Raw genomic sequence first — 26,094 nt, forward strand, 5'->3', positions numbered from 1 at the left:
GTCACCTCCTGAAGATGTCCATTTTGGAGACATCCTGGAAAGCAGAGAGGTGACTGGCAGTCCACCTTCCCTTCGATCGAGGAACCTGTATACCTGAAGGCTTTTGGGTCTCGCCCTTCAACCTCTTGGGTGACCCCTCCGTCTGATGAGCTTATTGATGTAATCTCTCAGAAGGCTTGGAAGTCCCCAGATTCTATATAACCTACTCCTCGGAGGCCAAATAAATACATTACATCCCCAATGGATAAGACTTTTTTATCTAAAGGTGTAGCAGTTGATGCCATAGTCATGGTGGTGGCCACAAAAAAGGAACTATCAGAGACGAGATGTTCTTCGTGTTTCACTGTTGCAGTCATCACACTTGGGTTATCCTGCCAGGGGTAGCCCTCAGTCGTCCCGATTATCAGAGGCTTAGTATTTCTGTGTCAGTTGCTGTCTCTTCAGGATTGACGTTAGGGGTATAAAAACAGGCAGCGGACACCTTTACATCAGTCTTTCTTGCCGAGGAGCCTGAAGCACAAGCAGTTTGCATGAGTGCCGGTCGGCCATTACCTGAGTTTTCATTTCTGAATTTGAATCATCCAGAAGTCTTCTAAAGCTAAGTACCCCGTTGGGGATAATTTTTTCTTGCTCTAACGGATGTCAGAAAAAGTTAACAATTGTTTCGCCTGTGGAAAGCAAATACCACACAGAGATTTCCATTCTTACTGCATCACCTATTTCAGCCCAGACCACGATGTACCTCGTTGTCGGTTTTGTGCTTTGTTCAGTGCCTGAACTATTCATCGTCGGGCCCTTATTATAGCTAAATACTTTAGTTCTCGATCTCCATATTCCGAAATGGCTTCGGTAAGCCATCCGACTACCGATCTTCTGAAAAAATGTAAGGATAAAGACAGAGACAGACCGTACAGGTCCAAAGCTGCCAACAACGCTTCTGTTAAGCTAGTCACTAGTTTGCTGGCACTCAGTGAGATGCTTTTGCAGCCCCTGATGCCCGCTTCGATGGATTCGCAGGCCTCTACCGAGACCCGTTCAGAGACCAGTATGCCGCAAGACTCTTCTTTGATTACAGAACCTGCTGATGTCTCTAGCTTGGATGGGTGCGGAGCCGCTGTGCAGGCACTGGCTTCTGAAGAAGTTTTTCGCATTACTGATATCCGACACAAATCGACGACGACTTTCGCATCTTTAATTCTTTCTAAAACTATAGAGTTTCTAAGGCCAAGAGTACGAGCTTTGCCTAAAAAAACGATGACCCAAACTGAAGCGACTGCTTCCTGCCACAGTCTCAGATGCTTAAAACGGCAGAAGACCTGATCATGCTTTTTAGGGGAAGCCAGTCTTCCCCTGCTAAAAGAAAAAAAGAGACTTATCCCCAACAGCTTTATCTGATCAAGAGTCTGATGACTCCGCTGCCTATGAGGATTCAGATGCAGAGGAATCCATTCCTTCACCCTCCCCTCCAGAGGATTTTTCTTTTGGTGAAACCCTACATACACTGAGAGTGCATTTCCACTGGGAATGCCAGGATTATCCTCAGTCCAAAAAGAGGCTCAGGGAATTTTTAGACTTACCACACCACAGACTCTTAGCAATCCCTCCTGTTTGGATGTTGTGGATGATGCCTTTATGGAATCCAGTCTAACTCCTGATACTTTATCCCCTGCTCCAAAGAAACCTGACAGGTACTATAGAGTCCCTGATTCTCACAAATGTATTTTCAAAAATCCTACTGCTGACCCAGAGGTCATCTCCCAAAGACCTAAAGGAATAAAAGCTACTACAGCTAAGAATCCCACCCCTTCAGACAGGGATTCCCGAGCTTTAGACAGATTGGGTAAAAATGTATACATCTCTGCAACTCTTGCCATTAGAGCTTTGAATTGTCAGTTCCACATGCTGAAGTACCGGCAACATACTATGGAACTTAAGCAAAAATTATCTACCTTTCCTGACTGTGCAGAAAATAAAGAATTACAGGAGCTTATGCATTCTGCAAGCCAAGTCAGCAAGCATACCATGCAATGTGGGTTTGACGCCCTGGAAGCATATTGCAGGGCAGCAGTCACAGGTTCTGTACTTAGAAGGCATGCCTGGCTTAAGGAGCAGACCTTGCCAGACCATGTCAAATCAAAATTTTTGGACGCTCCTCTGAACAAGGACAATCTGTTTGGCACCAAAGCAGAAGAGGTTTTAAAAAAGATGGAAGAAAAGGCCAAGTCTATGCAGACAGTCACAGATTTTTTGCAAGTGCAGTCAACAAGCTTTAGTAGGCATTGCCTCTCGAAACATTGGTCCTGTCCAGCCCCCTCAAGGCCATCTCAAACTAGACCCAGGGGAAACAGACCCTTCCAGATTACAGTCTCAGGTTATGCAGAGATCTAAGCAATGGAGTACCTCCACTTCTAAAACAGGGAGAGTTAAGCCACCCCCTTATGGAAAGAATTCACAATGACTTCTCAGTTCCACTCCTCACCTCTTCCCAATTGCTCGTGCCCCTAGGACGAAAACTTGCCCACCATGCAAAAAACTGACCTCCATCACCAACGGCTGATGGTTCCTCAACATAGTATCCCAGGGGTACAGATTTTATTTCCAGATGCTGCCAAACTCAAAAGGGTTCCCAGACCTTCCTCCAAACCAGTGGGCAGAGGCACAAAACCAAGTTCAGTCCCTGCTCTTCATAAGGGCAATTCAGCCTGTTCCTGCAGAACAGATAGGCCAAGGTTTTTATTCCAAACTTTTCCTGGTACCCAGAAAAGAGGCACCTGGTGCCCAATCTTAGATCTATCCATTCTAAACACCTTCCTGGTAGTACCAAAATTCAAAATGCTCACCCTACAGCAGCTTCTCCCTATGCTGACCAAAGATGCCTGGTTAGCCATCCTAGACCTAAAGGAGGCCTATCTGCACATCCCCATCAGGGACTCCTGCAGGAAATGTCTATGTTTCAGGGCAGGATCTATGCATTATCAGTTCTCTGCACTTCCCTTTGGCTTATCCACTGCTCCCAGTGTTTTCACAGAATGCCTGGCTCCAGCCGTTGCCTTTTGCAGACAGACAAAGATTCAAATTTACCCTTACTTGGACAATTGCCTGATTCAGGCAGACAGTCAGGAAAAGCAGTTGCAGCACCTGACATTTGTAAAGGACCTTCTAACCTCCCTGGGGTACACTATCAATGAAAAGAAATCCAAACTAGTCCCCAGTCAAAAAATTGTATTCCGGGGAGCAAGCATGGACACAGCATCCCAGATGGCATTCCTTACACCAGAAAAACATGCCTATCTGACAGGCTACTTCACTCAAATGGCCACCACAACCCAGCTATCCGCAAGGAAAATCCTGCAGGCTCTAGGGTTCATGGCCTCCTGTATTCTGCTAATTCCATATGCCAGGCTGCATATGAGGAAACTTCAGTGGTACTTAAAAAGTCTTTGGTGCCAACATTCTCAGGACCTGGAAACTATCATACCTGTAATACCTTGTCTAAGGAAAGAGTTTCTTTGGTGAGCAGCAGCGTGAAACCACAGCAAGGGACTTCCCTTTACACAACCCCACGCCACCCAGACCCTAACCACAGACATCAGACTATGCCTGGGGTGCACATCTGGACAGCAGGTGCATTCAGGGCCACTGGAGCCCAAACCAAATTCATCTGCACATCAACCAAAAAGAGATGCTAGCTTTTCAGCACGCTCTGACAGCTTTCAGATCCCTACTCACCGGGGCCCCGTCTAATAAAAACCGACAACACCACAGTGATGTGGTACATAAGCAGGAGGGATCCCACTCTTATCCACTCTGCAGGCTAGCCATGACCCTGTAGAGCACGACCTCAGCTCAATTCCTGCTAGGCAAACAAAACTCTCTGGCGGACAACTTAAGCAGAAATCTCCTAGACCCACACGAGTGGCATTTAGACCACAACACCTTCAGCCTTCTGACCCAGAAATGGGGTACCCCGAAGGTGGACCTATTTGCCTCCCCCTACTACCATCAGCTCAGCAAATTCTGCATCAGGTTACCTCACAGCAAGGCCTGGAAAGTGGATACCTTATCCTTCTAGTGGGCAAACCTCTCAATCTATGCTTTTCCCCCTCTGCCTCTTCTTACAAGAGTACTACTCAAGATAAAGCAGGAAAGACCAAGGGCAATCCTGATTGCCCCAGACTGGCCACCCTAACACTGGTATCCACTATTGTGCAGTCTTTCACCAGTGCCACCATGGCACCTACCTCAGATCCCAACCATCCTGACTCAGCAGAATGGACAGATTTTGCATCCACAATTGCAGACCCTGAACCTTGCAGCCTGGCTTTATTCCTTGAATTCTCCTCCAGTGGCCAGTCTAAGCAAGCAGGTACTGGATGTCATACGTGAAGCCAGACAACCCAGTGCTAGGAAATCCTATGCTGATAAGTGGAAAATGTACTGTTCCTGGATTCACTCTAAAGGAGTGGATACAGCACATCCCTCCTTACCTCTCATCCTGTATTACCTAGCAGACCTACTCCACAGAGGCCTGTCCTTCTCTTCTTTTAAGATCCATGCCTCTGCCATCTCTGCTCATTACAGCACTGAGCCCACCTCTCTTCTCTGACCCTCTCATCAAACAGTTCCTGAGAGGGGCTAACAATTTAAGGCCACCAAGAAGAGTTCCCACCCCAGCTTGTGACCTTAATTTTGTGTTGGAAAAGCTCATGCTACCCCCCTTTGAGCCTGCAGTGTCAGCAGAGTTAAAATTCTTGTCTTGGAAAACAGCCTTGCTTCTGGCCATCACTTAACAGTCAGCTGCCTGTTGGTGCCAGGATCCGCCACATAACGCATGCACTCAAGTCACTCCCCAACAAGTACAAATATGACTGTTATTGTTCATGTTGGAGTGAATGACTTGAGATGTACCTCCCTGGACTACATGAAAAGAGACATGGAAGAGCTCTCGGATCATGTGGCCCAGGCAGGTATGACCCTAGCCCTGAGTAGCATCCTGCCTTCGCCCAGAATTATACCACAGTATAAGGACAAAATGATTGATTTCAACAATTGCCTAAGCTTCTGGTGTCATTCAAAGGGGAATCCAGTATGTGTCTGTCTGGGACGACATGATTGACCGACCACGATGCTTTGCCAGAGATGATCAGCACCTGTCGCCCCCTGAGATTCAGGTTACTGGCTAAGGCTCTTGCCACCCCTATAGTGCCTTTTTTAGGCAAAGATCAAAGGAGAAAACCACCACCGTAACAGGTACAAGCATGGAAAATCAGAAGGTAATGCTACTCAATGCTAGAAGTCTAAACCTCAAAATGCACTCTCTTGAGGCACTCCTAAAAATGCAGAACATCGATATCTGTGCAGTAACTGAGACCTGGTTCAAGGCTCCAGATAGCATCCCTGCAATACCAGGCTACAACTCTTACCACACTTTTCGGCCACCAAACCAGGACCGAAACACTAAAGGTGGAGGAGTGTCCATATTCACCAAGGGTATTCACAACATCAGGCTAGCTGCCCAACTCAATGTGTCTGAAATTCTCCAGGTGCAACTAACACTAGGTAAGACTGCAATCCAAATTGTAGCTTGCTACAGATCCCCCACCATGCCCCAAGATTCTCACTGCACCTTTCTAAACATACTGGAAAATATTAAGATACAACCAAACACCCTAATACTGGGTGATTTCAACTACCCTGCCATTAACTGGGAAAACTACTCGTGTACCAACATCTTTGCCCAACGGTTCTTGGAATTCATAAATTTCAATGCCCTGGATCAACTAATCCTTAGTCCCACCAGGGGCTCCAGTATCCTAGACCTGGTCATTACCAACATGGGAAATCGATGCTCCACACCTATGGTCACTCCCTCGTTGGTCAGGTCTGATTATAAGCTAATCACCCTTGACATCCACATCCCACCCCACCCCCCAGTAAGAAAACCTCCTTAAAAAACTTCTCTAAAGCCAACTTCATGCTACTCAAGTCAGAAGTGACAAACTTCGAGACCCATGCAGATGGGAACTGAAAGTTCGACTGCTGAATCCTACACTAAGGCACTGTATGAGCACATCCACTCGTGCATGAATCGTGCCATCCCCAATAGAACCAATACACTCTCCTCCAAAAAAAGGAAGCCAATCTGGTGGTCCCTTACCATAAACAAACTTTACAACAAAAGGAAGAAACTGTTGCAGAAAAGGGGAAAATCCCAGGATGCAAAAAACTCCCTTGCCAGCCTCAGTAAGAAGCTGAGATCCCTCATTAAATCCTCCAAAGCTAGTTACGAAAGTGAAATTGCCAAATATTCCAAAGACAACCACAAAGCATTCTATAACTATGTCAAGAATCTAAATGGCAATGCTCAGATCTGCTCTGAGCTACAATAGAATGGTATTAAATATACTGATCCCAAGGCTATTGCCAATATCCTGGCAGATCGATTTAGTGCAAACTTCAACCCCCTCTCACTCCCTAAAGGGCCCATCTCAGTACCAAAAGATTGCCAAATTCCGGTAATAACGGCCACACAGGTAAAAAACGCACTCTCCAGAGTTAAGAATACAGCATCCATGGGACCAGACGACATCCCAAGCTGTGTACTACATGAACTACAAAATGAACTGGCACCTCACCTAAGTGTCATGTTTAATCATAGCCTCACCTCAGGCTTTGTGCCCACTGAGTGGCGCACAGCTACAGTTATCCCACTCCACAAGGAGGGATCCACCTTGGATCCCAGGAACTACCGCCCCATCAGTCTGACGAGCCTGATCTGCAAGGCCATGGAACATATTATCATGGAACTTATAGACAAAGACATTGGCAGTCTTCGAACACTGGACCCCACACAGTTTGGGTTCGTGAAGGGCCGATCTTGTCTCCTGAACCTGATTGACTTCTTCGAATCAGTCTCCAGAGCCGTGGACAAGGGTAAGGTGGTCCACACATGCAATCTGGACCTTGCCAAGGCCTTCAACACCATCCCCCACTCTGCAGTCATAGATAAACTTACTAAGCTGGGCATTAATCCCTACGTCACTCGATGGGTTTCCAACTGACTTACTGACAGAACCCACACTGTAAAAGTAGCCAACTCCAAATCCAGCTCCAGACAAGTGACAAGTGGAGTACCTCAAGTTTCAGTCCTGGGACCGCTCTTGTTTGGCATCTACTTCTCTGAAGTACAGGCCAACTCTAAGGGACTCTGGCTAACAAAGTTTGCAGATGACTGCAAACTGGGAGCCATTATTGAATCCCCAAATGATGTGGATACTCTACAAAAGGGCCTTACAGAAACAGATGCTTGGTGCCAGAGCCATGGGCTTAAGCTCAATACCAAGAAATGTATGGTTATCCCCTTTGGGAAAAAACATGTACCCATGAATTACCATGTAGGTGGCAGTACACTAAACACCGAAAGTGTGATATTGACTTAGGGACACAGGTGGACAGTGGTCTCACCTTCGATAACCACATCGCCACAACAGTCAGGAAGTCCTTCTATGTGGCACACCTCATCACCAAGGGCTTTTCATCCAGGAAAAAGGAGGTCATTGTCCCACTGTACTCATCCCTCATTAGGCCCATTATAGAATACAACGCCCCATTTGGTATGTACCTCTCAATACATCTGCAATAACTGGAAAGGCCACAGCAATATCTCACTAAAAGAATCACAGGCCTAAAGCAGATGCCCTGTGCTGACCATCTAAAAAAAAAAAATCCATCTATACTCTGTCGCATATCGTCTACTCAGAGGCAATCTCTGCTTAACGTAGAAGGCCATGTCAAACCCAGAACTGTTGGACATGCTACACTTAAAGAAATCCCAATTGCTCAGAGCCACACGCTTTAGGGATCTAAACCTTGTCATCACAATGAACAAAACATGCTGGAGGGATAGGTTCCTTACCCATAGACTCCCCAGACTCTGGAATAGACTGCCCATACATGTCAAGCAGAGCGCCCCTTTGGCCCTCTTCAAAAGGAACCTTGATGATTTGATGGGAGATATGAAAATCACCCCGGAGATCACGTCAGTTGCCCTGCTAGAAAGGGGTCTAGGGAAGTAAATACCGTGGGAGGAAATAGCCAGGGAATTGTTGTGGCTAGGCTTGTATAGGCCCCAACCTATGCGCCTATTAAGATAACATTCCATGTGTGTTGTCCATCTCGACTTTTATTCTCACAACCCACCCTCCATACGTCCTTCCTTTACTCCTGGGAGACCAAGTAGTTATTGGATTTGCGGATCTCCATAGCCTCAGAAATGCTGCATTGGCCTATTTATCTGTATCATCTTATTCATTTATATACACATATTAAGGGAGTCTTCTTTCATTTGTATGAGTTGAGGGAGGCAAAGAAGATCTGAGGGTTAGACAACTGCATTATGGGTAGGAAAGGATGCCCACAAGCTTTGCTGAGGACCTCGAGCTTTTGGAAAGGCCGAGACGGATCCGATACATCTATCTGACCCATCAGTGAGAATAAAGGTCGAGATGGACAACACACATGGAACTTTATGGTAAGTACATAACTTTTTATTTCTTTTACACTTTCATTTTGTAGCACAATTGCTAAACTGTTACTTGAACTAAACTATAGTTATTGTTTCACTGTTTTAAACCTGTTTTCTAATAGTGATAGTGTTCAGTGAATGCTGGTGATCTTGCTGCTGCCTTTATTTGCAGATTGGGACACCGCGACACTCAGCAGCGAGCCTTTGCTGGATACTGTGTCCAGGTTTGTTCTTGCAGCTTTGCTGAAACACACAGGTTTGCTCAATCAAGCTTGTACTGAAAGCAGGTAATGTCAAAATTATTTTTGATGATTTATGGTACTATTAATTTTCATGGAATTTTAATGCTGTGATTTTTACTGTTACTTATTTTTTATTTTTTGAAATCTTGTAGGTACCAGCCTAGCAAAGCCCTTGCAGAAGTGTATCGTGGTGTATATAAAGTTCGTAATAGACTCCTGGCTTGTAAGAATATGGAACTTATTCCATCTCGGTCATCTTCAAGGGAAGGGCGGGTAAGGAGAAATTGTGGACTTTTTCTTCTGATTTGATGATTACTAAGGCTCTGGGACATATACCGACTTACACAGTAAGACGTGTGCTTATTTGGTGTAAACCCTCTCGTAGGTGCTTTGTTTTTCTTTACAGAATTATATTGTAGTCAAAAAATGTCCCCGTTAGCCAAGGATTTAGGAACACATCTTAGTGCAACTCGAAGGTTGTTTGCCAGTTTGCTTGAAAAATGTCCAGCCTCCTTTGTCCTGAATCAAGATGCCATATCATTTTATAGGTTCATAGATGTTTACTAGGCTAACGACCACAAAGGCCTTTTTAAGCCTAGCCAATGCATCCCACATCTCTGGCAAGTTCTGATACCCTTGATAAGTGTAAGCATGGGCCTGGGAGATGAACCATTTACAAGTTACTTGTTTGCATTAGAGACATAGGTGTCAAACCAGGGATGAATTTCTGGTTTCCCATCCAGTTGCCCAAGTTGCACATGAATTGGGTTAGGAAGGAACTCTGCTTCACATGGATGAGGAGCCTGTTCTATAGACTGGGTAGTCTCTGCGATACATACCTATCTCTCCAGCAGGTCCTATTTATATCACAGGCAAGGTTTAAGTCTTTAGAATGGATAATTCTGGTACCGTTTGTTTTGTGGATATGCAGGAGATCTATCAATGCTCTGTATGCCAGGCATAGATCTCCCCTCAAAAGCCTGTAGGAGACCGAATACAGGGATAGGGCATTGAGACGATCTGCATAGGACGCATTATTTACGCCTTGTATTCTTTTAGTGAGGAACTTCTGTGGACGTCCCAGTTGTTGGATATGCCTGGTTAGGTACATACCAAAGGGGGCATTGTACTCAATGATGGGTGTGATGAATGCTGAATACAATGGAACAATGACTTCCTTGGACTTAAATACCATACCTTTGTAAGTTGCACAATATAGAATGATTTCCTCACCTCTGTAGACATGTGATGATCAAAGGCTAGATTACTGTCTATGTGTGTCCCTAAGTCCCCAAGTCCCTGACTACTGGGTAAACTCTAAAGGGTGTGTTGTCAGTGTGGTTGTTACCAGGGATGAATGACTTCCCAAAGGGTACTATTATGCATTTCTTGACATTTAGTTTTAGTCCATGGCTCTGACACCAGTTTTGTCTGTCAGCCCCCTCCTGGAGAACATTTGTGCAGTGTGAGATTCAGTGACAGCTCCTAATTTGCAATCATCTGCAAATTTAGGCAGCCAGAAACCACTGACATTGGCCTTGACTTCTGAGAAGTAAATGCCACAAAGGAGCGGTCCAAGGATTGATGCCTGAGGGACTCCACTTGTAACTGGCCTCTTTGTAGAGGTGGACTCCCCAGGTCTAACTTCCTGGGTCCTATCTGTGAGCCAGTTGGCTAGCCAATGGGTGACATACGGCTTTGTGCCTAACCTCTTGAGTTTGTCAACAATGCCTGAGTGGGGTATTGTGTTGAATGCCTTGGCCAGGTCAAGGTAGGCAGTGTGAATGATGTTGCCCTCAACCCATTGCTTTGGTGACCTTCTCACAGAAGTGTCTGGAGGTTTACTATATCTCTGTTGATCATCTCCATGATAATGCTTTCCATGGCTTTACATATAAGACTAGTGAGACTTATGGGTCTGTAGTTTCTAGAGTCTGTAGACGGCCCACCTTTGTGTAGAGGGATTACTGTTGCCTTTATCCATTCATAAGGCACGAAGCCTGTTTGGAGGCTACATTTAAATAGTAATTCCAGAGGCTCTGATAGGTCATGTTTCATGCTATTTAGAAGGCATCCTGGGATATTGTGTGGGCCCATTGATGCAGTGTTCTTGGCCTTTGAGAGAGCATTAAGGACCTGTTCCCTATTGATAGTAGTAGGAGGAGTTATATTTGGTAATATTTCCTGAGGATGAGGGGGAGAGCAGAGTAAAGTTGGAGTTAAATTTATCAGCCAGGAGGTTTTATTTATCTTCTGGCTCAGTATAGGTGGCTGCATTTACAATGAGCTCTGCACACAATTGTGTATTGCCTTTGAGGTTGCAGACATAGCTAAAGAATGCTTTGTGGTTGTCCTTGGCCTGGGAGGCCAAACTTACCTCACATTTGGCTTTGGTAGACTTTACTTGTCCTCTGAGTTTAGTTTGATGAGAGTGCTTTTATCCTTCAGGGTGCTGCACCTCTTAATTTTTGCCATGATTTTTTCCTCCTGTTATAAGTTCAATTGATTTTGTGATTCTACTAGGGTGACTTGTTTTTGGAGTTAGTTCTGTACTTCTTCTTGGTGAGTACAGCTGCCGCTATGCAGCTGTTAACATGCTTGTAAATATTATGGGAAGAAATAGCCAGGGAATTATTATGGCTAGACTATAGCCTAGTACCAACCTATGAACCTATTGTACAGGGTTTCTGTGAACAGTTCTGCATAGGCACAAGTTTTCTTGGGGTTTATAGGGGCTTGAAATTTTGCCAGGTTCTCAATTAATAGTAGGAGGTTAGCCTTAGAATAGTTCCTGGATGTTCCTGGTTTAGCTGGGGGTCCAGGTTTTAATTTTACTTCAAAGGAGACCATTTTCTGGTCTGACCTTACCAGGGAAGGCATTACTATAGGGGTGTGCAGCACTCTCCCATATTAGAGAGGACCAGATCCAGTACGGTTGCACCCCTGGTTGGTGTATTGAATATCTGGTCCAGGGAGTTTGTGTTTACAACATCCAGGAATATCTGTGCATGCATGTTTAATGTCATATAGGATTCCCAGTTAATAGTGGGGTAATTAAAGTCACCCATGAATGTGGTATTGGGTTGGATGGTTAGTTTTTCTAATAAGTTTAAATACATGGTATGGGTTTTCCTGGGTCATACAGGGGGACCTATAGCTTGCAAGGAAGTGGTATTCGATTTTGCCTATGGTGATTTGAAAATGGTGCAGCTCAAGTGCATTGTCCTGTTTGACCAGCCTTGAAGTATATTTATTTTTGATGTAAACAGAGGCACCTCCACCTTTAGATGTGAGAGTGTTCAATCTCGCCTTTGTTCTTACACATGGGTTCGGAGCCGATCCTCGGCTCCGTGCCGGCCGACTGCAAGCTCTGCATCGAGAAGAAGCTCGAGGACATCTAATACCCACAATCCCCCTCTGCCTTTACCCCAGATCTAGTTTGCCGCTGCTGCATTCGCATCGCTGGAGGCTAGCTCGAGGGTTTTCAGATAAGATTTAACTTTCTTTTCGTTAAATTTTCAAGAGAACTTGTTTAAGAACACTAGTTATTGTAGTTAGTGTATGGTGTGTGTGTAGAGAGAGAAATTCTCGGTACCGTTAACTTAGTTTAACTATATATCTGGTATAGAGTTTTTCGGGGCCTACCACCCCTACTTGGATTGACAAACGGACTGACATATCTACCGGATTTGACCCTTTTTTTCTCTGGATTGACTGTTACTGGACTTGACTTTTTTCTCTTACTTCAATATGTCTGAGAAAATGAAATCTGGATTCAAACGTTGCCAGTGTGGCCAAAAGATGTCGGTCACAGACAACCACAGTTCCTGTGTCTACTGCCTTGGCCCTCTCCACTTACAAGAGGACTGTTCTATTTGTCACTCTTTTAGTGGGAGGGTCATGACAGATAGGCGAGGAAACTGATGGACAGAGGTTTGTTGAAACCCTCTTTCCAGGAGGCTCTGGATGCTTCAGACCAGGCATCCAAATCCTCGAGGGAATCGAAGACGTCGGAGCCCAAGTCATCGGCTCCGAGCTCTTCGGGTAAAGTTAGATCACCGGTTCCACAGACTTCGGGGCCGAGTGTTCAACTGTTGGCAGTTTCCGAGCCTCGAGTCTTGGAACCGGTGACGGAGCTCCCTCCACCGACTCTGTTGAGGTCGGCTCCGTCTTCGATCCCTTCGACTCGTTCTTCCAGGCCCCTTTCCGACACCGATGTGGACCGTGTGGTGCAGAAATTGATGGAGCATACGGCCCTATCCAAGCTTATCTCGGTTTCCTCTCAGTTGATGTCGAGACTTGAAGGCCTGCCACTATCTCCATCTGTTCCTCCTCTGAGACCTGTCCAGTCTTCGGAGCCGGAAGAAGCTGAACTGATGATTGTGGAGCCCTCGGTGCCAGAACCGTCTTTTTCTCGGTCGGCACCGTTCACCTCAACTCCATCCGATCCGGTACTGGAGTCTCGGGGCCGAAGATCCATCCTTGGTTCCGGGACCGAGAGTCGGACCGATGTTTCAGTTCCGACGCTCCCTCTCGGAGACTCGGCGCGGATCGACTCGGTTCCGTCCTCGGGGTCGGTGCCTTCGGTTCCTGTTTCGGGGATTCTTCCCATTTCTTCGGAACCGGGAGATACCTCGACTCGGGACCCGGGGGCCTTCGACCTCATGAGGAAGGTGTTGTCTACCCAGACAACCACATCAGCAGGAACAGCTTCTCCTCCCCACAAAGGACCGTTATCCTCCTCTGCACCCACGGCCACATCCAAGCGTCGGGCACCAGTGTCTCAGCCACCCCTGGAGGGTGCCCCCTCTTCCTCGGAGGCTTCTTCGGATGCTCCCCACGAAGATGTCCCGAGGAAAAGATTGTGTAAGAGGAGACACTTGGATTCTCCACAAGAATCCTTGACATCTGATACTGACTTAGATGAGTCAGAAGGGTCCCCTAAGTCACCTTCAGAAGATGTCTCTTTTTCTGACATCTTGGAGATCCTAAAACAGAGAGGTGACTGGCAATTCCTCCCCCCTTCTGAGGATGAGTCAGTTTTGCTGAAGGCATTTGGTGCTCGCCCTTCCTCCTCCTGGGTCACTCCGCCCTTCGATGAGTTAATGGAGTTGATTGCTCGAAGGGCGTGGGAGACACCTGACACGGTGGAACCAGTCCCTAGGAAGCCAAATAAGTACATTACGGCACCACAGGACAAGGCTTACCTCACCAAAGGAGTTCCAGTAGACGCCATGGTGGTGGCAGCGGCCACGAAAAAGGAGATGTCGGAGTCTTCCTCATCTGTCCATCCTCCTAACAAAGATTCTAGGACCATGGACAGATACGGGAAGCGCATTTTCAGTTCAGCGGCTTTCTCTCTGCGTTCCCTGAACTATTTGACTCATTTTACACGTTTACAGAGGGATCTAGTCAAAGAGTTGGGAGATACCCTCCAGGGTACTACAGATGCTGCTGTTTCAGAGAAAGTTACAGCACATCTCAACACCCTTACATCCATTGTAAACTCGTCCATGAGGCTGATATCCTACGCAGCCGAAGGATCGAGTAGGGCAGCGGCTTCAGCGATTGCTCTTCGTAGGCAATCCTGGATGCGCTTATGTTCGTTTGCGGAAGCCTTCAAGTCTTCCTTTACTAACGCCCCATTTGATGGAGCCACACTTTTTGGCCCTAAAGTAAAGGAGACCCTTACCCGGTGTGAGCAGGAGGGAAAGACTCTGTCTGCTGTCGGAGTCCGTTTTTCCACCCCTTCCAGACCGTACCCCAAAGGGCAACATGGTGGGAAAATGTGGTTTCGAAAACCCCAAGGATCTTTCCCAAACACACAGGGTGATGCCCCCTCTAGAGGCAGAAGGGGGGGCAGAGGTGGAAGACGCCGCCCTGGCGGCAGAGGGGGTCCGCAAAACCAAGGTGACAGGGATAACCTCCCTGGCAAACCTTTTCAGCACTCCTGAGAGGAGGCCCGACTGTCCTGCTCTGGAGGCAGTCGGGGGTCGCTTAGCTTTATACCCTCAGGCCTGGCAAAACCTTTCTTCAGACAATTGGGTAAAAAGCATTGTTACCAGAGGTTACAAAATCCCATTTCTATCCACACCCGTTCCAAAGAGAAAACTCCCAGATGTACCACCCCATCTGCGAGACCCAGCAGCTACAGAAATTTCAAAGCTGCTAGAAAAAAGAGTCATCCAACCAGTCCCAGCGGACCAAATAGGATTCGGAACTTACTCAAGGTTCTTTTTAGTTCCAAAGAAAACAGGGGACTGGAGGCCGATTCTGGACCTAAGCCATCTCAACACCTTTGTCAAGAAGGAAAAGTTCCGAATGGTCACGCTTCAATCGATCCTTCCATTCTTACGGAAGGACCACTGGATGTGCTCGATAGATCTGAAGGACGCATACTACCACATTAAAATGGCCAGGGCGTCCAGGGATCATTTGCGCAGCCGGCTGGGAGCCAGACACTATCAGTTTCGAGCCCTGCCCTTTGGTCTGACTACAGCCCCCAGGGTCTTCACCAAATGCATGGCAGTGGTAGCGTCTCATCTGAGGCGCCTAGGATTCCAGGTGTTTCCGTATCTGGACGACTGGCTCCTGTCTGCCACCACCAGGCGTCAACTGATACAAGCCAGGGATTACACCCTACAACTTTGTACACACCTTGGAATTTCAGTAAATTTCAAAAATCCTTGCTACAGCCATCACAGCATATCTTATTCATAGGAGCGGAATTAGATACGCACCATTTAGTTCTAAAACTTCCTACAGAAAGAATAGTAGCACTTCAAATCAACATTTCCCTTCTGCTATCGTCCAGAAAGTCACCGGCAAAAATTGTTCTGAAAGTCTTGGGTCTCATGGCAGCTTCTCTTATTGCGATACCATTGGGAAGACTGCACATGAGAGTGCTGCAATGGCTTCTGTTTGCACAATGGTCATTCCAACAACTTCCACTGACTCACGAAATATTGATAACGAAAACATGCAAATCACACCTAATGTGGTGGTTACAGACTTGCAACCTATCCAGCGGAAGACCATTTGTGCTACCCGCACCGTCAGCGACGATAACCACGGACGCTTCCCTGATAGGGTGGGGGGGCATCTTTCAGGGACAGACAGTCCAAGGCGAATGGACCAATCTGGAGTACAATCTGCATATCAATGTTCTGGAGTTGAGGGCAGTGTTTTTGGCGTTGCAACACTTTGCTCCCCTTCTTCCTCCAGGGACCATTGCAGTTCAGACAGACAACATGTCTGTAGTCTGGTACATAAACAAGCAAGGGGGAACCAGGTCTTACCAACTATGCAGAGGCCATGAGAATTTGGCAATGGGCAGAGTCCACGGTCGCTTTCTGATCGCAACGCACATCCCGGGGTCATCCAATGTCATAGCCGACAGGCTGAGCAGGGCAATACTATTGCCTCACGAGTGGTCCCTCAAACAGTCAGTTGCGAGAAGGATTTTTCGCAAATGGGGCCAGCCTACCTGCGATCTGTTTGCATCTCCAATGAACGCCAAATGCAGGAGCTACTTTGCCCTATTACCCTCCAGGGAAGTCCCCAGGACGCTGGTGCACGATTGGCCCCGGGTCTCCTATATGCTTTTCATCCATTCCCCTGATTGCAAAGTTTCTACAGAAAGCCAACAACCTTCAGAGGACTATTATTCTCATTGCTCCGTTCTGGCCTCGTCAAATTTGGTTCCCCTTTCTATTGCATCACCGCATTCGGGGACCTTGGATGCTGGACCCAGAGCCAGATCTACTGACTCACTCGTCAGGAGTTCCTCACCCATCTCTAGAATCTCTCCATCTAGCAGCTTGGCTGGTCCGCTTCCCTTTCTAGCCAGGTCGGTTCCCCTTACATCGGCGGTTCAAGATATTTTAGTAGCTTCTCATAAAGTTTCCACTACAAAGACTTACACCAGTAAGTGGAAACGTTTTGTCTTTTGGGCAGAGTCACATCATTTGGACCCTGTTATAGCTCCGCTAAATAAGGTTTTAGAGTTCTTGACTGAACTATTTCATGAAGGAGCTTCCCCGGCTACTTTAAGCGTACAGTTAGCTGCCATTTCTAACTATCATGTAGAGGAATGTGGTGCGCCTATTATGGCTCACAGACTTTGTAAAGCCTTTTTAAAAGGTTCTTTTCATATCAGACCACCAGTCAGAAGTCCTACATCACCGTGGAATTTGAACCTGTTGCTCTCTAAATTGATGTTGCCACCCTTTGAACCAGCCTCAAGTTGCACATTGAAATTTTTGTCATGGAAAACTTTATTTCTAGTGGCCATTACATCTGCTAGACGAGTGTCTGAGCTTCAGGCCCTTTCTGTCAAACATCCTTATTTAATATTTCATTCTGACAGAGTATCCCTACGCACTAATCCATCCTTTCTCCCCAAAGTTTGTTCTTCTAGTAATATTAATCAGTCCATTGAATTACCCACCTTCTTTAAGAACCACTCTAATAAATTGGAGTATATGTTGCACAAACTGGACGTCCATAGACAACTCAGATTTTATTTGGATAGAACAAAAGATCACAGGAAATCTGATCAACTATTTCTAGCCTTTGCTGACAGCAGAAAAGGTCTTGCAGTTACGAAACGAACTCTTTCTAAATGGCTAACTGACTGTATCACATATGTTTATGACACCTCTGATCAAACATTATCAGCAAAACCCAAAGGACATTCCACCAGATCAGTTTCTACATCTTTGGCTCACGCAGCTCGCTACCACTAGACACTATTTGAGCGGCTGCTACTTGGGCTAAACCACATACATTTATCTCTCATTACAAAGTGGACAGGGTTTCTAGGGATAGGGCAACCTTTGGTTCCACTGTGCTCAAGAACGTTCTCCCTTGAGTTCCTCAGGATCATGGAGCTAGGACGCTACCCATGTGTAAGAACAAAGGCGAGATTGAACACTCTCACATAAAGAAGTTATGTCCTTACCATAACGCTCCATGTGGAGTGTTCATCTCGCCTTGGTTATTACACCCCACCCTTCCCACCCTTAGGAAGAACGCTCGATTTGGTGCCTGGTCTGGAGTATTCTCCTTCTGCTGTTGCAGTATTAGTGTTACTATCATACCCTTGGTATGTTTGTATATATGTACTTTTATGTATATAGTTTGGCATGTGTGCTTTTATGTCTGGTTTGCTTGCAAACTAGATCTGAGGTAAAGGCAGAGGGGGATTGTGGGTATTAGATGTCCTCGAGCTTCTTCTCGATGCAGAGCTTGCAGTCGGCCGGCACGGAGCCGAGGATCGGCTCCGAACCCATGTGTAATAACCAAGGTGAGATGAACACTCCACATGGAACGTTATGGTAAGGACATAACTTCTTTTTCCTGCTTGTGAAGTAGCTGGTCTAAATGTGTGGAAGGCATTATAACCTCGCATTGTTGGTGTGCTGGCCACGGCTTTAAACCACATCTCAGAGACCACACAGACATCAGCATTCTCTAAAGTAAAGAGAGCTTCCAGGGAGTGTAGTTTTTTGTTTAGGGTCCTAGCATTGAGTATTAATACCTTTAGATTTTCTTGGTTTTGATTTGCTATGTTGGAAGTACTTTCAGTTTGGCATTGGCTAAAAAAGGCACTATGAAGTACTTTCAGTTTGGCATTGCCTAAAAAAGGCACTATGGGGGAAGACAATGTTTTAGCTAATATTTGAAAGCCTAGAGTGGAGAGGTGCAGACCATCCCAGGCAAAACAGCATGGTCGGTTGACCATCTCCTTCCATGCTGACAAACATTGCACCTCCTTAGAATGACACCAGAAACTAAGCCAGTTATTAAAGTTAATCATCTTTTGTTCATATTGTGGCATCGTTCTTGGAGCAGGTAAAATGCTGCTCAATGCTAGGCTTATACCAGCCTGAGACACATATTCCTAGAGCTCTAGGATGTTTGTCTTCATGTAGTCTAGGGAGCTACATCAGGTCATTTACTCCCACGTGGACTATGACTGAGTCATATTGGTAATTTTGGTCCAGTGACCTGAGTGCATGCGTAATGTGGCGGATCCTAGCCCCTGATAAGCAACTGACTGTAACTTTCTCCTTACTCAGTCTGGTGAGAGGGACATCAGTGAGTCTCATGATGGAGTCTCCAATGACTAAAGTGTTGGATTGTGTGGTGACTTGCCTTATGGGCTTAGAGGTAGAGGCTCCATGATATGTAACTGTATGTGTTAATTGTTTTGAAAGTGTGTGTTTGGGGCTGCTGAGGTTATTTCTTATGTGTACTTTATCTAGGAGGTCTTTATGTTTAGGAAGATTACATGCAAGTACCTCAGTATATATGAGTCTATATGTCTGCTTTGAATTGTGCATTATGGGTGCAGCATGTGTACTACTGGCAACCTTATTGCCATTAGGAGTACTTTTATGTAAGAGCTTTGCCTCCAGTGGCGTTATGTAAATACATCACCCACATACCATATCAGTTTGTTTGAGAATTAACTGGGTGTCAGTAAACATGCGGCAATTTCTATATTGCCTCAGGATGCCCATATCCACCCGGCCGGTAACGAAGATGGTTGGAAAGTTCATATCCATGGCAACAGACCCTTTTTTATTGATTACACTGTTGGAGAAAAAATATCAATCACTGTCAGGAGTATCCGGTTAGCAACTATGCGGCCAATGCTTATCACTGCAAACTAGTTGTCCTGTGTGCAACTAGGATTTGGAGAAATTTAAATTGTGCTTTTACCGGAGAAATGGCACTCAGGGTGTCTGAGTCTGTACAGAGCACTGGCAAACACTTGAGGGGAAACTAATACAGAGGCCATGAAACTTTAAGAATGATGTATTTAGGCAGATATTCTGAAGTTAGAAACAAATCAAGCAGTACTTAGTGAAAACAAAGAATTAGCTTGTCAAGAATGATGAAAAGAGGGGAGTCGTATGAATGGCCACTGCCTGGCTACTACTAATGCTGGTCTCACCACAGCTTCACTCTGTTGAGATATAATAATCCTTTGCTGCTTCTCTCACGAGAAGCAAAATGTTAGCATCAGTCCCAAGAAGAGAAGCCGGCCACAGCCTGTTTGATGATCCACAGTCTTGTCCCAGATGATGCAAGCAGGCTTGTAGCCTTTTTCTGGTAGATGCCTCAGGTACAATAAGCACAGACGCTCACTCTTCAACCAGAAATAGTCAGGAATCAATGCACTCTGCTCCTGCTCTCACCAGGATCAGAATATAAGCACATATTCCAAGCTGTCACCTATAAAGCAGTTATTAAGCTTTCTGGTGATCAGCAGTCTCCAGGAAATAATGTCACTGTACTCCATCTCTCCCCAGAAGAAAACAGAAGCACTTATCCCAACATGACTACTGAGAGGCAGAATGTGGGCTCTCCAGTAACTGGTGGGCTTGCAATAAATGCTTAAAGGTAAGATGAAAAAAAATGGTGTATCCTAAACACTGCAGTGTGCACTAAGCAGTTAGATATGAAAGTGGGTAACTTAAGATGTTCTTCGTGTTTCACTGTTGCAGTCATAACTGTAGGGTGCTCCTGCCGGCAGGCAGCCCGAGGTCGGCCAGAATCCCAAAGTCTGGGTCCGGCGTCGGCTGTATAAGCTAGTATCCTGACGTCAGGACGCCTTGGTACATAGCCCTCAGCCGACGCCATCTTCTCCAGTCTTTCTTGCCGTGCGGTGGAAAGCAGCTCGCAAAACGTTGGTTGGCGATTTTCGAACAGCGTATTTGGTTGTTGTCGGTCCGAAGTTGTTACTTCTCTTCTCAAAGCTAAGTACCCGTTGGGAATCTTTTCTTGTTCCTCCGATGTCAGAAAAAGTTAATAATTGTATAGCGTGTGGGAAACAAATACCTCATAAAGATTTCCACTCTTACTGTCTACCTTGCTTAGGCCCTGACCATGACGTTTCTTGTTGTCGGTTCTGTGCCAGGTTCAACTCTCGTACTATCAAGCGCAGGTACGATTGGGCTTTAAATTATTTTGGCAGACGCATCAATTATAGAATGTCGTCGGATGCTACCGGAGTTCAAAAGAAGTGCAAAGACAAAGACAGGCCTCCGAGGTCCAAACAGGACTCGTTGCAGCTGGAGCCAGCGTCCGGTTCGGCTGTCGTCAGTGAGGCGCTTTTGCAGCCCCTGTCGTCCGCCACTTCTGAATCGATGGCCGATACGGACTCCCATGGGGAGCCATCGAGGCCCACTATTTTAACTGCTGCAGGACCTTCGGACGTCGCTCCTTCAGATGGGTCCGGAACCGCTCTGCAGGTACCGGCTTCTGAGGGGGTTTTCAGGCCTACTCACATCACTATTTCAAAGGCAAAGGCAAAGACAAAGACTCCTACTAAGTCTAAAGTACCAGCTCAAGCTGCTTCTGAATCCACTCCCAAGACACAAAAACAATTATTGAGGATGGCTGAAGATTTGCTTACAATGATTAGGGGTTCTCACCCCCCTCCTGAAAAAAGGCCTCGACAGGATGTTACTCTGGATTCCTCTGACCAGGCTTCTGTATCTTCTGTTTCTTCCTCTGATCAGGATTATTCCTTTCCCCCTTATGAGGATTCTTTGCCCTCGGCCTCTCCGCCTGAGGATTTTTCTTTTGGGGAAACCTTGCATGAGATGAGGGAACATTTTCATTGGGAAGGACAGGAATATTCTGCTTCCAAAAAGAGGCTTAGAGAATTTCTTCTTCTTCCTCAGCATAGGCCTTTAGCTATTCCTCCTGTCTTGGACATTGTAGATGATGCTTTTTCTGAGGCTAATTTGAATCCTGATTCCATGCCTCCTGCTCCTTCAAAGCCTGATAGATTTTATAGGGTTCCTGACTCTCATTTATTTTTATTTAAAACCCTTCTGCAGATCCTGAAACTATTTCTCAGGGCTCTAAGGCTGCTAAGGTTGCTACTTCTAAAAATCCTATTCCCTCTGAGAAGGATTCTCGTGCTTTAGACAGGTGGGGAAAAAGGTATATACTTCTGCTACCCTGTCTGTAAGGGCTTTAAATTGCCAGTTTCATATGTTTAAATATCAGCAATTTCTTTTGTCTGTTTTAAAGCAAAAGCTTGCTTCCCTTCCTGCTTGTGCAGAGGATAAGGAACTTCAGGATGTTTTGCATGCTACTGAACAGGTTAACAAGCATAGCTTACATTGTGGTTTTGATGCTTTGGATGCTTCCTGCAGGGCTGCTGCCTCTGGTACTGTGATTAGGAGACATGCCTGGCTTGAACAAAGTTTACCTGAACAGGTTAAGGCTAAGTTATTAGATGCCCCTGTTCAACAGGATGTTCTTTTGGTTCTAAGGCTGAGGAAGTTATTAAAAGATGGAAGAAAAGGCAAAGTCCATGCAGACTTTAAAAGATTTCTTGCAGGTTCAGCCTCCTAGATTTTCCAGGAATTGGCCCTCTAAAATTGGTCCTTTCCCACGCCTGACAGGCCTCAAAGGGGAAGATATAGACGCTCCAGAGGTCGTGGTCAAGGCCAGACCTCTTACAGATCTAGACAATGGACTGCTTCTTCACCTAGGAGGGGAGAAGACAGATCCCAATCTCAAAGAAAGCAAACTCAATGACTCTCTCGGTTGGGCTTCAGGACCCCTTTACCTGGACGCCCTCGGAGGAAAACTGTCTTTTTACAGAAATTGGACTCATATTACCCAGGACAGATGGGTATTGGACGTGATTTTAAAAGGTTACAAGTTCCACTTTCACACTTTGCCAAGGACTCACGGTTGGCCAGATCTGCCAAAACTTCAATGGTCAGAGGCCTTATCTCAAGTGGATGCTCTTCTGGCCATGAGAGCCATAGAGCCTGTTCCACTCTCGGAAAAGGGTTTTATTCAAGGCTGTTTCTGGTTCCCAGAAAACAAAACTCATGGAGACCTATTCTGGACCTTTCTGTGTTAAACACCTTTTGGAAATTCCAAAGTTCAAGATGCTTACTACAACAGCTAATTCCAATGCTCTCGCAGGACCTGGATGGTGACATTGGACTTAAAGGAAGCCTATTTGCATATCCCTATCAGACAAGAACGCAGGAAATTCCTCAGGTTCAAGGCAGGTTCGAGGCACTTTCAATTCTCTGTTCTGCCCTTTGGTTTATCTACTGCCCAGAGTCTTCACCAAGTGCCTGGCACCAGTAGTGGCTTACTGCAGACTTCAGGGGATCCAGATTTACCCTATTTGGACGACTGCCTTATTCAGGCAGACAGCAAAGATCTTCTGCTTCAACATCTGGACTTTGTTCAACGTCTTCTCCTACTACTGGGATTCTCAGTGAACATAAAAAGTCACATTTGATCCCTTCTCAACAAATGGTATTCTTGGGAGCCCTCTTAAATACAACCTTACAAAGGGCCTACCTCACTCCAGAAAAACAAACTCAGCTGGCTTCTACTTTCAACACCTTGGCAACTCTATCTCAGCTCACTGCAAGGAAATTCCTGCAGGCTCTGGGCTACATGGCTTCCTGCATTCTGTTGATTCCAAACGCAAGGCTTCACATGAGAAAGCTTCAATGGTATCTGAAAAGTGTATGGTCACAGCACTACCACGATCTGGATATTCTGATTCCTCTGATCCCCTGCCTCCAGAAGGAGTTCCTCTGGTGGTCCAGGGCATGCACGTTAAACGAAGGAAAGCCTTTTCGTCTCCCTCAGCCTACTCAAATCCTAACCACGGACGCCTCGGATTATGCTTGGGGAGCACACTTTCTAGACAATTGCCAGCAGGGAACCTGGACAAAGGACCATCTTCACTGGCACATCAATCTGAAGGAAATGTTGGCAGTTCAGTATGCCCTTTAGCCTTCAAAACCTTTTACAACCAGGGCCTCTGCTAATTGACAGACAACACCACGGTCATGTGGTACATCAACAAGCAGGGGTTCTCATTCATACCCCTTTGCAGACTAGCTATGGGTTTATGGGACACAGCTCTAAATTTGAATCTGCATCTCCAGGCTCAATTCATTCCAGGGAAACAGAATCTCTTAGCAGACAGCCTGAGCAGAAACATTTCAGATCCTCACGAATGGATGCTAGACACCAACTTGTTCAACAGGATTACTGCAGTTTGGGGATGTCCCCAGATAGATCTGTTTGCATCCCATCTCAATCATCAGCTGCCTCGCTTTTGCACCAGGTCCTTCCACAAAACAGCATGGAGAGTGGATGCCCTGTCATTCAGCTGGAGAAGCCTGTCAGCATATGCCTTCCCTCCTCTTCCTCTACTGCCTCGGGTACTACTGAAGATAAAGCAGGACAAGCCCAAGTTCCTCATCTTGATTGCTCCAAATTGGCCTCGACAGTTTTGGTATCCAACCTTAAAGCTCCTGTTCTCGGGGCCTCCTTGGATTCTTCCACTGAACCCTTTGCTTCTGTCCCAGCATCAGGGTCAGTTACTACATTCCAATCTCAAGACCCTTTGCTTGGCAGCTTGGCTCTTCAAAGAAATTTGATTTCCGCTAGTCTTCCCAAACAAGTTTTGGATGTTCTTTTGGAAGCTAGACGGCCTAGCACTAGGAAATCTTATGCCTCTAAATGGAAGAGGTTTTCTATTTGGATGCAGGACCGAGGCTCTGATCCTCAGGTTCCTGATCTCTCCTCTATTTTGCTTTACCTTTCGGAACTTTTATCTAAGGGACTTTCCTTTTCTTCCATTAAGATTCATGCTTCTGCTATCTCTGCGCATTTCAGTTCTGATCCTCCTGTTTTTTCACATCCTTTGGTGAAGCAATTCTTGAGAGGGGCTAAAAATTTGCGGCCTCCAAGGACCCCTCCTGTCCCTGCCTGGGATCTTAATTATGTTTTAGAAAAACTTACTTTGCCTCCTTTTGAGCCTGCTGCATCTTCAGATATTAAATTTCTATCCTGGAAGACTGTTCTTTTGTTAGCTTTGACCTCTGCCAGAAGGGTCTCAGAGTTGCAAGCTCTCATGGCTGTGGAACCATACCTTATTTTCCATCAGGACAGAGTATCCTTGAGGACCAATCCTACTTTCATGCCTAAGGTGATTTCGAAAGTGGCTTTGAATCAGACAATTCACCTTCCTACTTTCTTTCCAAATCCTCAAAATAAAGGGGAAAGGATTTTGCATTCATTGGATGTGCACAGACAGTTACGATTTTACTTGGACAAGACTAAAGATTTCAGAAAGTCTAACCAATTGTTTGTTTCCTTTGCTTCCAGTTCTCTTGGAAAACCTATTTCTAAACAACAGGATGTTCTTTTTGGTTCTAAGGCTGAGGAAGTTATTAAAAAGATGGAAGAAAAGGCAAAGTCCATGCAGACTGTAAAAGATTTCTTGCAGGTTCAGCCTCCTAGATTTTCCAGGAATTGGCCCTCTAAAAATTGGTCCTTTCCCACGTCTGACAGGCCTCAAAGGGGAAGATATAGACGCTCCAGAGGTCGTGGTCAAGGCCAGACCTCTTACAGATCTAGACAATGGACTGCTTCTTCACCTAGGAGGGGAGAAGACAGATCCCAATCTCAAAGAAAGCAAACTCAATGACTCTCTCGGTTGGGCTTCAGGACCCCTTTACCTGGACGCCCCTCTCGGAGGAAAACTGTCTCTTTTTTACAGAAATTGGACTCATATTACCAAGGACAGATGGGTATTGGACGTGATTTTAAAAGGTTACAAGTTCCACTTTCACACTTTGCCAAGGACTCACGGTTGGCCAGATCTGCCAAAACTTCAATGGTCAGAGGCCTTATCTCAAGTGGATGCTCTTCTGGCCATGAGAGCCATAGAGCCTGTTCCACTCTCGGAAATGGGAAAAGGGTTTTATTCAAGGCTGTTTCTGGTTCCCAGAAAACAAAACTCATGGAGACCTATTCTGGACCTTTCTGTGTTAAACACCTTTTTGGAAATTCCAAAGTTCAAGATGCTTACTCTACAACAGCTAATTGCAATGCTCTCGCAGGACGCCTGGATGGTGACATTGGACTTAAAGGAAGCCTATTTGCATATCCCTATCAGACAAGAACGCAGGAAATTCCTCAGGTTCAAGGCAGGTTCGAGGCACTTTCAATTCTCTCTTCTGCCCTTTGGTTTATCTACTGCGCCCAGAGTCTTCACCAAGTGCCTGGCACCAGTAGTGGCTTACTGCAGACTTCAGGGGATCCAGATTTACCCCTATTTGGACGACTGCCTTATTCAGGCAGACAGCAAAGATCTTCTGCTTCAACATCTGGACTTGGTTCAACATCTTCTCCTACTACTGGGATTCTCAGTGAACATAAAAAAGTCACATTTGATCCCTTCTCAACAAATGGTATTCTTGGGAGCCCTCTTAAATACAACCTTACAAGGGGCCTACCTCACTCCAGAAA

General features: G+C 45.9%; 1 protein-coding gene across 5 annotated transcripts in view; it reads left to right on the forward strand.

Annotated features, from left to right (window-relative positions):
• HERC1 (HECT and RLD domain containing E3 ubiquitin protein ligase family member 1) overlaps positions 1–26,094 on the forward strand; it is a 3,987,333-nt gene that overhangs the window by 1,075,295 nt on the left and 2,885,944 nt on the right. For all 5 annotated transcript variants that reach the window (XM_044077739.1, XM_044077741.1, XM_044077740.1 and 2 more), the window contains exons 20-21: positions 8,697–8,811; positions 8,919–9,039. In XM_044077739.1, coding sequence (XP_043933674.1) covers positions 8,697–8,811; positions 8,919–9,039 — 236 coding nt within the window. The remainder of the gene's footprint in view (positions 1–8,696; positions 8,812–8,918; positions 9,040–26,094) is intronic.

Source organism: Protopterus annectens, chromosome 7.part0 (genome assembly GCF_019279795.1).
Source record: "Protopterus annectens isolate FY-2018-M chromosome 7.part0, PAN1.0, whole genome shotgun sequence".
Classification (NCBI taxonomy): Eukaryota; Metazoa; Chordata; order Ceratodontiformes; family Protopteridae; genus Protopterus; species Protopterus annectens.